Here is a 12,294-nt window from a genome sequence, read left to right on the forward strand (position 1 = left end):
AATAAATAATTAATTATTTTCAATCACAATCCCACGGTGTTTCATCATTCATGTAGTGCTATAATAGGCTTTAGAGATAAGTTTACGTTTTACATATTTTTTAAATTTATTAACAGATAATTCAGTGATGATATTTGGAAGTTTATTATAAAATCTTACACAGTTACCCATGAATGATATTTTAATTTTATGGAGCCGAGTGAAGGGTACTGCAAGCTTATGCTTATTTCTAGTATTAATGTTATGTATGTTACAGTTTTTCTTAAAACTGGTAATGTTCATAGTTAGCGCTCTCACATCGTCCGATGCGATATCGGATGTCGGATGACCTTTAGAGAAAAACGCTGCTAGAAAATACCCTATGGCATAGCAATTAAGTCCTTTTTACAATCTTTTATTTAACTTGCCCTGTTAGTATGTATCTGTATGTTAGTGTGGGAAGATAAATTTGGCCTTCCTTGGCACTTCCTGATTTCCGTTTGAGCTGAAATTTTGTATACCGCGGCCGCTGCAGGACACCATTGCTAGCGCGGACTTCTGGCCGAAGGGTGTTGTGTTTCGGCGGTTCCGAGGCAACTTGCCGAATTCTACACCAAGCCAGACGACGCAACGGAGCCACGCTGTTATGTCGTCGCCCAAATCTTAAATACTTAAATTTTTGTGTTTTCTCGTAGGGTATTGTATCTTTGTATTTTTATTTGTTTTGTAGTTCGCAGTGCCTTGGTAGTAATACTGTAATGCTGTGTAACTAATTTGAATAATAAAATAAAATAAAAAAATACTGTAAATCGGATGACAATGTAATATTATGGTACCATGGAGCTGATTTGATGATGGAGACAGGAGGTGGCCATAGGAACTGTGATAAAACAACGCAACCTAATTGTGATTGGGGTTGTTAGAATTGCCTCGATGAGTAGTTGTAAGAAATGTACAGTCAGCAATAAAAGCTTGTACCATTTTTTTTTTGCCAAAAAACTTATTTATATCACCGTGTTCTCTGTATTATTTTATATTTCAGTGTGCAATGAAGAGTTGCTATTTGAACTTGTCAATAGAGGCCTATTAATTTTTTCACTTTAATTTAAAATCTCGTTTTTTTTCTGCTTTAAAAAGAATGTGATGAATGAATAACATGAATAAACTCTTTATTATAAATTAATTTTGTGTTGCAGTGTTCAGAAGTGTTTTCACATCCAAATGGCGTGTACCAGCACTATCTTCGCGAACACCCCGACACGCCATACCGGTTCGCGGTGAGACGGCACTATCTGTGCGAGCAGTGCGGCAAGACTTTCAAGGTAAGTGTTTACAGCTATCGCAGGTGTATGTTTGTCAGACGGCGTGTACCATCACTATCTTCGCGAACACCCCGACACGCCGTACCGGTTCGCGGTGAGACGGCTCTATCTGTGCGAGTAGTGCGGCAAGACTTTCAAGGTCAGTGTGTTTCTTCGCGAACACCCAGATACGTCGCACCGGTTCGCGGTGAGACGGCACTATCTGTGCGAGCAGTGCGGCAAGACTTTCAAGGTGAGTGTTTACAGCTATCGCAGGTGTATGTTTGTCAAGGCATGTACCAGAACTATAACACGTGCTACGCCATACTGGTTCACGGTGAGACGGCACTATCTGTGCTTGCAGTGCGGCAAGATTTTCAAGGTGAGTGTTTACAGCTATTGCAGATGTACGTGTTTTTTCGTTTTGGCCGCAGTCGTCATTCGGGTTCATTCAGTTCTGTAAATTGTGATCAATTCGTTCAAGCGAAATGATCAAAATATATATGTTGAACCTCCATGTTATGGAGCGAAATATGTCAAGCAATTTTCAACTTATATTAACACGAACACTACGAGATGTGGTCGAAAGACCCCACACACGGTATGCTTAGTTATGAGTTACACTAATTGCGTCAGCGAAGGTGTTAAAAAACATGAGTGACTCGTTTTAACCCTTTGAACGCCAAGAACCCCTAAAGTGGTCGTTACTAGTCGTGCTCACAGCGCTAAGTACTACTATAGCGGTTATGGCAGACGCTGTCAAAGTAACCTTCACACTTTCAAGTAAAGTTTACATTCGATCGCTTGCACCCGTTACCTTGGCGTGACAGAGACGTTTTTGTTGTCATAAACATAAAGCGTTCAAAAGGTTTAATATCTAAATTGAACTATCGTGAGACATATTTCAAAAAGCGACTAAAAATAATAGTGGGTGAAACCGTAGTGATTTAAATATTTTGTTTAATATCTCTCACAAATGTTTTATTTTCCAGTCGCCGGGCTTGCTCCAGCAACACGGCCTCATCCACCTCGGGCTGCGCCCTCCGGCCGCCAAGAAGCCCCCGGGCCGCAACTCGTGCCGTCTGTGCGGGAAAACGTACAGCAAGCTGAGCGGACTGTTCAGACACAAACTGGTACGTGTCATATTTTACTTTCGACATATGCTGGTACGTGGCATACTTTACTTTAGACACAAGCTGATACGTGTCACATATTAATTCAGTTACAAACTGGTACGTGTCATACTTTAGACACAAGCTGGTAGGTATTCACGCACTGACTTATTTACACGCTATTAAGCCGAGTAGTTTTTTATTGCATTTAGCATATGTACGTCCCATACTTTACTTTAGAGACAAACTGGTACGTGGCGTACTTCAACCTACTTGGGTTTGTTAGATTCGTCTCGATGAGTATTAGTTGCCTGTTGAAAGAAAAGTACAGTCAGCGATAAAAGCTTGTATCAAAAAATAAATTTTGGACAAAAAACTTTTTTTTTTTTTTTCAGACACACCTAGGCGTCCGTCGGCACAAATGCCATATCTGCGAGAAAGCGTTCACGGACACGTCTAATCTGAAGCAGCACGTGCAGGGCGTGCATCTCAACATACGAAGGATAAGGAAGCGATAATACAGTGCTTGCAGGCGTATGTTTTATTGTACCGCGAAAATACAGTGTTCGCAGACGTATGTGTTTTATTGTACTTACCTGTGCCTAGCCAAGATGACAATCGTAGATAGAAAATTCCAATCGAAACGTAAATAATGTTTTTAACCCTTAAATGCATGATTTTTAGGGTTCCGTACCTCAAAAGGAAAAACGGAATCCTTATAAGATCACTCGTGCGTCTGTTTGTCCAGTTATAAAAAAAAAAAAAAAACATTTATTTCAAGCTGCAAGGCTCATAATCAGTTTTACACATGTCATCAAAATAATAAAAATAAACATAAAATTAAAATTTACAAAATTGGTACCTATTAATAACAATAAAAATTCAATTCGTTATATATATCTTTGGTAAGGGTCTGACTCTCCCCACATATCGACGCGAAATCGACAAAAACCGATAGAAAAAACCTTTGTCTGCGCAATCGCAATAACAGCAAAAAAGGAGGCGTCCATTAATTACGCGAGGGGTATTTGAGGATTTTTATTTGCATATAGCGTAAGTGTTTTAATTTTTTTAATTTAATAGTTATTTATCAAGCTAAATAAATAACTATTAAATTAAAAAAATTAAAACGGCAGCCAAGTATTTTGAACCTGGATCAAAATTCTTTCAGTTGTCTTTTTAGGGTTCCGTACCCAAAGGGTAAAAATGGGACCTTATTACTAAGACTCTGCTGTCTGTCTGTCCGTCTGTCTGTCACCAGGCTGTATTCCATGAACCGTGATAGCTAGACAGTTGAAATTTTCACAGATGATGTATTTCTGTTGCCGCTATAACAACAATTACTAAACAAAATAAAATTTAAGTGGGGCTCCCATACAACAAACGTGTTTTTTTTGGCCGTTTTTTGCGTAATGGAACCCTTCGAGCGCGAGTCCGATATGATATATTTCACATGAGAAAAATAGTATTTCACCATACAGAAAACTCCACTCGGTCACATTTATTGGGCATCAAAAACAAGACAACGAAAATAAATTTTGACCCATCTAGATCTGACAACTTTTTTGTTTTCAAGACGTTTCTTAGGTACAGTCAAGGGCATAAATATCAGTGTTGGCCCAACGTTAATTGCAATTAACCAAACCAGTACAAATTGAACCGTAAACCGCAACGAACGGTTACAGATTACGGTTCAATGTGCCATTTTCAACCAAAAGGGTACTTATTGTCGCTTGTCAGTAAGGCGCTATTTCCATATAGCTTCAATTAGAAATCAACCTTATCGACAAGCGACAATGTGGTACCTTTTGGTTGAAAACGTCACATATATACATTCCCAGTTTCAAAAATATGTGTACGCTCTTACACCTTAGACAATAATAAAGTCGTGTTCACATATTTTTAAGCCATTGGTCTGGATCGATATTTTTGCCTTCGAGGGTACCTCTACCTATTGCCTTTTTGATGGGATTGCTTTACTATGGAACTAAATAGGGGCTATTAAGAAAACATAAATTAATAAAATAACTGTTTATTCCATTAAAATACAAAATATACCTATTACTTACCAGTATTAACTATTATTAAAGTATTAAAAAATATAAAAACCAGCCTTAAGCCCATGATATTAAGATTTACACAAACCATTGTATTGCTACATACTAATTACACCCAGTTTGTCAATAGAAAAAGGCGTGAAATACACATTTTCTATAGGAGAACGACGCGCCTACAATTTTTTTGCCGCCTTTTTCTTCTGACAAACTGGGTGTGCCAGAGTATAAAACAATTGTATGAAAATATAAACACTACACCGTTTACACAGTTAAGGCAAAATTAAAACAATATGTTTATAGGAAATAACTTTGTATTGAGACTAAAGATAAATATATAGGTAATGTGTTACATTTACTACTTATACACCGTTCACATACACTTATCTACATAAGAAAATATATTGGCAGTATTATAAATATTATAATAAAACAACATTAACAACGTTTTGTATAGCAACAAATTAAAATCAAAGTTTTTTAAGAAAACAAAACAAAATAAAAAAACAAAATTAGTCTTAAAAGTGATGAAATTTACCTCTACACCATAGCTTACCCCTTTTTCTATGAGATTTGGCTTAAAGGGCTGGCATCCAGGGCATTAAAAAAAAAACAAAAATTTGACACAATTCTAGGGATTAACAGGGCAAGCTATGCTGGCGCCATCTGCTAATTATTTCGACCGGCCAACCCCATTAGCTACGAGCGATTAAATATTCACTCTTTGATAACTATATAAGAACATCACAATATTTTGTGTTATAATAGTTAATAATGAATTAAGAAAAAAATAAAAAGTCTATAGGGAGCGTGCATGAACTATAGGGGGCAGCACAGGAGCCGTCAGATTTTTGGCGCGAGGCGTAAATGTGTAGTTTACGCTTCAGATGTAGCCCACAAGATGGCAGTACCTACCTATGCACAAGAAAACGTACGAGAACGGTAGATAGTATCAAAGATAGATATAACTCCGTAATAGATGGATACAGTCTAAGGAAAATCGTGCCTTTCGAAATTTGATTCTCGATCAGATGGCGCCACTACCTTTGGCCTACTCTCGGATAGAGGGCGTTGACGGTTTCGTTTGTTATTTAACAATTTTAACGCATATCAGTGAAAGAACGTGGGTCAAAATCATATAAAACAAATTAATGCAAATAAATAAAATAATTTATCCATATATAAATATATTTTATGGTATTTTTATACATCTTCATTTTTAGTTTTAATCGTGTGTCGATAGATGGCAGTGAATTTACTGTGGCTACAAAATTTACTATGACAGTACCGCTCTATCCTATTATATCCTCTTTGATAGTATATACATGGTATGTACATGTGTCTGTTTCCGATTCGGGCCATAAGATGGCAGACCCTCCAACGCGCACGCTCCCTATTGAGAAATTCTATTTCAAAGGAATTCTTGTTTTATAATCAGGTACGAAGATGAAGTAAGGTCAACCGGGTTAAGTGTCCGCAGCAAGCTCGGCCGAATTTCACCTTCCCATACAAACGGAGTTTCGCTCTCATTTTAAAACTACGTGTTGGATTGTAACGAAACTTTGCACATACAATGACATGAGTTATATCTAGGTCTGTAATTAGTTTATATATCTCCAGTTTATAAAACAAACGAAATAGAGCAAAAACAAGTTTTGTATGAAAAACTTAAATAAGCTGTATTTTTTTAACTATGGTATCTGAAGCTACGTAGACTAATTACAGATATAGATATACCTTATCCTATTGTATGTACTAAGTTTTTAGAGCATGTATGGAGAACCGAGCTTGCTGGAGGGTTATTGCGACTATTTGTGTTTTTTTTTTAAACAAGAGCTCCCGTCATCTAGTGATAACAGCAAGAGCTATTTGGAAATAAAACGTATTATAGAGGGCGTTCCGACCAATCTTATTCGAGAAATGGTAATATAGTTACATTGAATAAGAGACACATTAATTGAGAGTTTAAGAGAATCCGATATGCCTCTATTTAGGAAATATTTGTTGGACTTTTTGGTACAAAATGATTTTTACTCTGAAAGAATTTTTTGACTATATGCCGCATATTTATTAAATTTAGTATAATGTCATAACTTTATCGTTTTTGCATGCTGCATGATAGGTCATAAGAATCTAGTCATAGTTATAGGTAATACTTATTATTTCTATGCCTATTCAGGCGGGATGTGCTGATCAAAAATTGTTTTATTACATCTTTATTGTACCGCATTCAAGAAATGAATGAATGAATGATTGATCCCGGTTGACCTTAAATGAAAACTCGTAGTATGATAGTGTACACAAAAGAAATATTCAATCTTTTGTCCAGATCTTATAAGTATTGGAATTAGTATACAGTGTGGAAAAAAATTATGGGCCCTGGAGGGAAAGTGCCTTAAAACCTCAAGCTTATTTTAATTAAAGAAAACATTATTTTATTTTTAAAGAGACACAAAGCTGCATTCAAAGTTTTTTTTTTAAATTAGCTTTACTCGCCTGGGAATCGAACCGACTAAAAATTCCAAAAAATAAACATTCACTATTTTATTATAGGTACTAGTGGATACAGTTAATGTTAATGACAACATTTCTCCATGAAACATTAGGTCTTACACTCGTCTGTCGTACAAAATATCTATAAAATCAATTATTTAGTACTCATAATATTTTTACACTTCAAGCTAAATTGAAAAAAAAAATATGAAAAGTCTGAATGCAGTAATTGATTATTTTTAAAAATAATAGAATGTTTCCTTTAAGGAAAATGAACTAACATAAGGTTTTAAGGCATTTTCCTTCCAGGGCCCATATGTTTTTTCCACCCTGTATATAACACGAGTACTTCGGTATTAACACAAGATTTTCTTTTATTTTTAATTACAAATAAGGTCTCCATTTTTACCACCGAATACATACACGCACACACAATTTGAACCCCCTCCTGTATAAAAACATATTACTGCGACATATGCAATATGTAACTATTTAGGCAATAAAACCATACTACTGCGATATATGCAATGTGCTTATCAACCTACAGCATTTTTCTAATCATGTAGTTAAGGATGCCTCCATTGCGGAAGTATATGAGGTCCACCTCCGTGTCGAAGCGCGCGATCACCTGGAAAGACTTTCCGTTGTCCATCTGCAAGAGAACAGAGTGTTACTGGCTGTGAGTGCGAGAGATTTATTTAGAACTAGCTTTTGCCCGCGACTTCGTCTCCATGGGCTTAGTAACCGCAGCTAGAGTAAGAATAGCGCCTGGATAAAGTCTAATAGCCATCATTCAGTTTGAGCATATGCTTAATTGTTTACACAAATTATCAGGCTTTTCATTAATTATCTCAATTCCACCCCGCTTTGTACCCTGTTAAGGGATGATTTTCAGGATAAAAACTATCCTATGTCCTTCTCTGGGACTCATAGTCTCTATGCCAAATTTCAACTAAATCGGTTCAGCGGTTTAAGCGTGAAGAGGTAACACACAGACAGACAGACTTTCGCATTTATTTTTTTATTTTTATTTTATTTTATTTTAAGGTTCACCGACAGTTATTACATTGAGGCTTACATCTATTCAAACATTAATTACATGCTAAATGTAGAACTAATTACTGGTAAACACCACATGCGAATAATTTAAAAGCAAAGTCAACGACAAAGCCGACACATTTGAACACCTTATTATTGTAGAATAAGGAGCAAAGCGCAACTATGATGTCGACTGTTTAAGTTGTATTATTAAATATGGAATTAAAACTAAATCTAAATTTATAATATTAAGTATGGATTATTTATTATCTGTTACCCCAATCCCAAAACTGTACTATTTGTTACTATCGTGTTGTTGTCATGTGTTACTGTGTTTGTATCGGGAATTAAATTCCCAGCTAGTACAATTCTACTATACCCCGTTTTATTAGGGTTCCGTACCCAAAGGGTAAAAACGGAACCCTATTACTAAGACTCCTCTGTCCGTCTGTCTGTCACCAGGCTGTATCTCATCAACCGTGATACCTGTCTATAGACAATTAAATTTTTTCACAGATGATGTATTTATGTTGCCGCTATAACAACAAATACTAAAAAGTACGGAACCCTCGGTGGGCGAGTCCGACTCGCGCTTGTCCGTTTTTTTTTTTTAATTAGGATTTTATTAATGTGTTAGATTATTTTAAACCGGGTCACTCACGTATTATTAAGTCGAATAACTCGACATGTTTCGGTCCAATTTACGAGGACCGAAACATGTCGAGCTATTCGACTTAATAATACGTGAGTGACCCGGTTTAAAATAATCTAATATGTTTGAGTCTCACGGGAGTTTTATAGTTTATTAATGTGATATGTATATACGGTATGTCACTGACCATAGGGCTTTAAATTCAGGGCTCGATTCTACTCGCTAAACTGAGCTACTTTTATTATGGGACCAACCCTAATATCGCGAGTTTTTTTTAGCTTTTCCATAGAAAACGTCGACATCTGATCAGCCAACATGTACGAAAAAGCCTAGTTTTTTTTCGCGATTTCGGGGTTGGTACAGTCGCTATTAGATATATCGGAGCGGCCAAGGCTCTCACAAACATCTGAACACGCCTCTATTGTCAAGGCGTTAGAGTGCGTGTTCAGATATTGTGACCATCTCGGCCGCTCCGATATATCTGATGGCGACTGTACCATAATAAAATTAGCTCAGTTTAGAGAGTAGAATCGAGCCCTGAATTTTAAGCCGTGGTCAGAAACATCCTGTATATGTTGTAAGAAATACATAAAAAGTTAAACTATTACCTGCACAGTGACGTGCTGTCCCGGAGCAAGGTCTTTCGGCACCTTGAGGCTGTAGCGCTCTGTCCCCTGGAGCCCGAGGCTGTCGGCGGAGTCCCCAGGCAGGAACTGCAGCGGCATGATGCCCATGCCCACCAGGTTGGAGCGGTGGATGCGCTCGAATGATTCACCGATCACCGCTTTGATGCCCTGCGCAAAAATATTTTTTTCACCTCAGCAGCTAGAACAAGCCTACTTTCGTCACTCCCTGAAGTGAGGAAAGCGCACTTAATTTAGTGAATGCCTTGATCTGCCACTTCATACTGTTTTCTCACTACTGAGGTGAAAAATTATGTATGCAACACGAGAGCAAATTTATTTTACATCTCGTGTTTTTGAGTCCCTCGCTATGCTCAAGATTCTAAAAATAAACACTTGCAAGAAAAACCAACTTTCCTCTCTTGTTGCACAAATAACTATATCAAGCGTTTCCTATTATTGTTAGTCTCTATTTGGATTAAAGTGAAATTTGTCATCTAGCCTATTTACGGCAATTTTGTGTCAATTAACCAGGTTTTCCATTTATGCAGGGCGTACCAATAGGGAATATTACGCGAAACTCTGCGTAGGGGGCGCCACTACCACAATCTGAGGGTCTATCGCGAAACAAGAAAATCGAAATTTGTTTCAATTATAGAGGTTCTCAATTTTTTTTTTTTTTTTAATCAGGTAAATACACATAATATACAACTTAATTACAAAAGTACCGTTAAACCAGTAAGGTTTGTCTCGGTACACCATCCGCAGTAGATTTGATACAATAATAAAATATAACAACAACATAGGAAAGTTCATAACATGCTCAATTTAAGTAATCTATTATTTAAATTACAACAATCCGACACCGTTGCACTGAGCGCATATTAACACATTTTTTCCTTATCCTATTGTTCTGCCGGCCGGCCGCTCCGTTCGGACCGGTTCTGCACTCGTTCGAGTACAATAACAGAGGCTGCGTTCTTACAAATTTATTTTATGCAATTGCAAATAACCATTGAAAGTAGATTTACAAGCTTATGTTCTGGGTTTTTGGTATTTATATTACATAACCTGCACTTTTATATCGCTAGATGTCGCCAGATATGTCAATCGAAATCTCTCGACTTTTCTTCGGTGGTTCGATTTTCATACAAAATTCAATCTGCTTTAATTAAGGCACTACACACTATTACTACACAAATATTTGCTCATTTATCTACTTTCGAATATTCGTTTGCTAAATTAATAGAAAAACTTTGTTTCATACAGAAATCATACATAAATCAACGTAATTTTTTCATCAATTTTACGTATGTGTGTGTCACAAATTTCGTGTACAAATACGTTGCGTGCGGCGTTGCCACTCTATGACGTTGGCGACGTTGCCTGGCCGACCTGGCAGGATTTGCAGTGCCGTCATGTTTAGTGCATTTTTATTTGACAGTGTTGACACTGACACATAGGGTCATGTTTATTGTGACATCAATTTGTTTGTATAAATTGAAAATGATAGCAACGCAAAGAGTATAATAATATATGTAGCAACGTCTAAATCAAGTTACAAAAATCATCGGTGTTCTGGTCCGCGAAAATCCAGAAAAATTCAGACTCAATTGAAGCGGAATTCATGATGGTGAAGTTTCGTAAGGTAGGTACAGTTTCATTCCTTCATTGTACATTGTAATTTTCTCGTGCCGATCTTTTCACAAAATAATTCTCACTTCTTCCGTAATGGTAGATATAAGCAGTGAACAATACCTATAGAATGTAATTATTACTGTTTTGGTTGCCGAATAGTCAATGTGTCACTAACTCTAGGTTTTTTTAGGTATTGTGCAGAATGAAGAGGCATTCTTGGAAATAAAATGTTTTCCTTCATTAGCCAGAAAAAATCAGGACATCCTCACTGCAATAAAGTAAAATAAAACATTTCCTGGGGATGAAAATTATGGAATTTTGTCTATGAATGAAAAACACAATTATTACTAGGTAAGTAAATGATAACTTTATTAGAATCCATATTGTTGCTTCATCTTTCTTCCTATAACATTAGAGATTTTGTGCTATCATGATATTATTTTTCTTTCAGGTACAGGGACAACTACGGATAACAAATATGAAAAAATGTTATTTCATTTGTTGTGTGAATCCATCTACACCAACAAGACATCCACTGCTGGACATAGGCCTCCCCAGGGATCTCCACAACGACTGGTCTTGCAAGACCGGCCAAAATATCGAGAAATAAATAATATAAATAAACATGATAAATATCCCGTTTTCTATAATAGTTATAATTAGAAGGCCATGCAATGTTGTTACTCACTGTACCTACTTGAATCAAAAAAAAAATATAAAAAAAGTTTTAATTTTATTTTACAATTACTACTTTATTATTAGTACATTACGATACAAGTACGAAAAGTAGGAAATTGGCAACGAGTGGCGATAAATTGAAACACGACCGAAGGAAGTGTTTTAATCGACACGAGTTGCGAATTACCTTTTCGCACGTGTATTGTACAACGTTTTACAGTACATAATTATGGCCCTTTACATTTTCGACATATGCACGTATTGTACTAATTACCGCACTAGGGCGGTAACGTATATGTAGCACCATATGTACTAAAAAGTATTTTACAGTACATATGGTGCAACTTTCTCGCCCTAGTGCGTAAAGAGCACTTTTCATGCATATGTCGAAAGTTTAAAGGGCCATATGTACTGCAAAACGTTGTACGATACACGTGCGAATAGGTTATTCGCAACTCGTGTCGATTTAAAACACTCTGCGGTCGTGTTTTAATCTGTCGCCACTCGTTTCGAATTTTCTCTTTTCCGCACTTGTATCGTAAATAACTATTTCAAACTGCAAGGGTACGATGATAGATCTCAATTCAATATAATTTTGCAACATTTGGCATTATTAGGTTATAAATTGTATGGAGATGAAATCTATCATCGTACCCTTCCAGTTTGAAAAATACTATAGAGGCTGGGCAGTAAGGGATTGCTTTACTTGTAGAACTATATTTAGCG

The 12,294-nt window shown here is 36.5% G+C and overlaps 2 protein-coding genes across 2 annotated transcripts in view; one reads left to right on the forward strand and one right to left on the reverse strand.

Moving 5' to 3' along the window:
* The window catches only part of LOC134753157 (zinc finger protein 62 homolog), a 136,266-nt gene extending 133,289 nt beyond the window's left edge, over nucleotides 1-2,977 (forward strand). Inside the window, exons 15-17 of the mRNA XM_063688950.1 lie at nucleotides 1,176-1,301; nucleotides 2,273-2,413; nucleotides 2,788-2,977. Of these exons, the coding sequence (XP_063545020.1) occupies nucleotides 1,176-1,301; nucleotides 2,273-2,413; nucleotides 2,788-2,910 (390 nt within the window). The 3' untranslated portion in view covers nucleotides 2,911-2,977. The remainder of the gene's footprint in view (nucleotides 1-1,175; nucleotides 1,302-2,272; nucleotides 2,414-2,787) is intronic.
* A 1,431-nt stretch (nucleotides 2,978-4,408) lies between these two features.
* Nucleotides 4,409-12,294, reverse strand: part of LOC134753146 (cytoplasmic aconitate hydratase-like) — a 68,933-nt gene continuing 61,047 nt past the window's right edge. The window contains exons 21-22 of the mRNA XM_063688934.1: nucleotides 9,238-9,423; nucleotides 4,409-7,591 (exon numbers count right to left, since the gene is read on the reverse strand). Of these exons, the coding sequence (XP_063545004.1) occupies nucleotides 7,481-7,591; nucleotides 9,238-9,423 (297 nt within the window). The 3' untranslated portion in view covers nucleotides 4,409-7,480. The remainder of the gene's footprint in view (nucleotides 7,592-9,237; nucleotides 9,424-12,294) is intronic.

This window comes from Cydia strobilella, chromosome 26, assembly GCF_947568885.1.
Source record: "Cydia strobilella chromosome 26, ilCydStro3.1, whole genome shotgun sequence".
Lineage (NCBI taxonomy): Eukaryota > Metazoa > Arthropoda > Insecta > Lepidoptera > Tortricidae > Cydia > Cydia strobilella.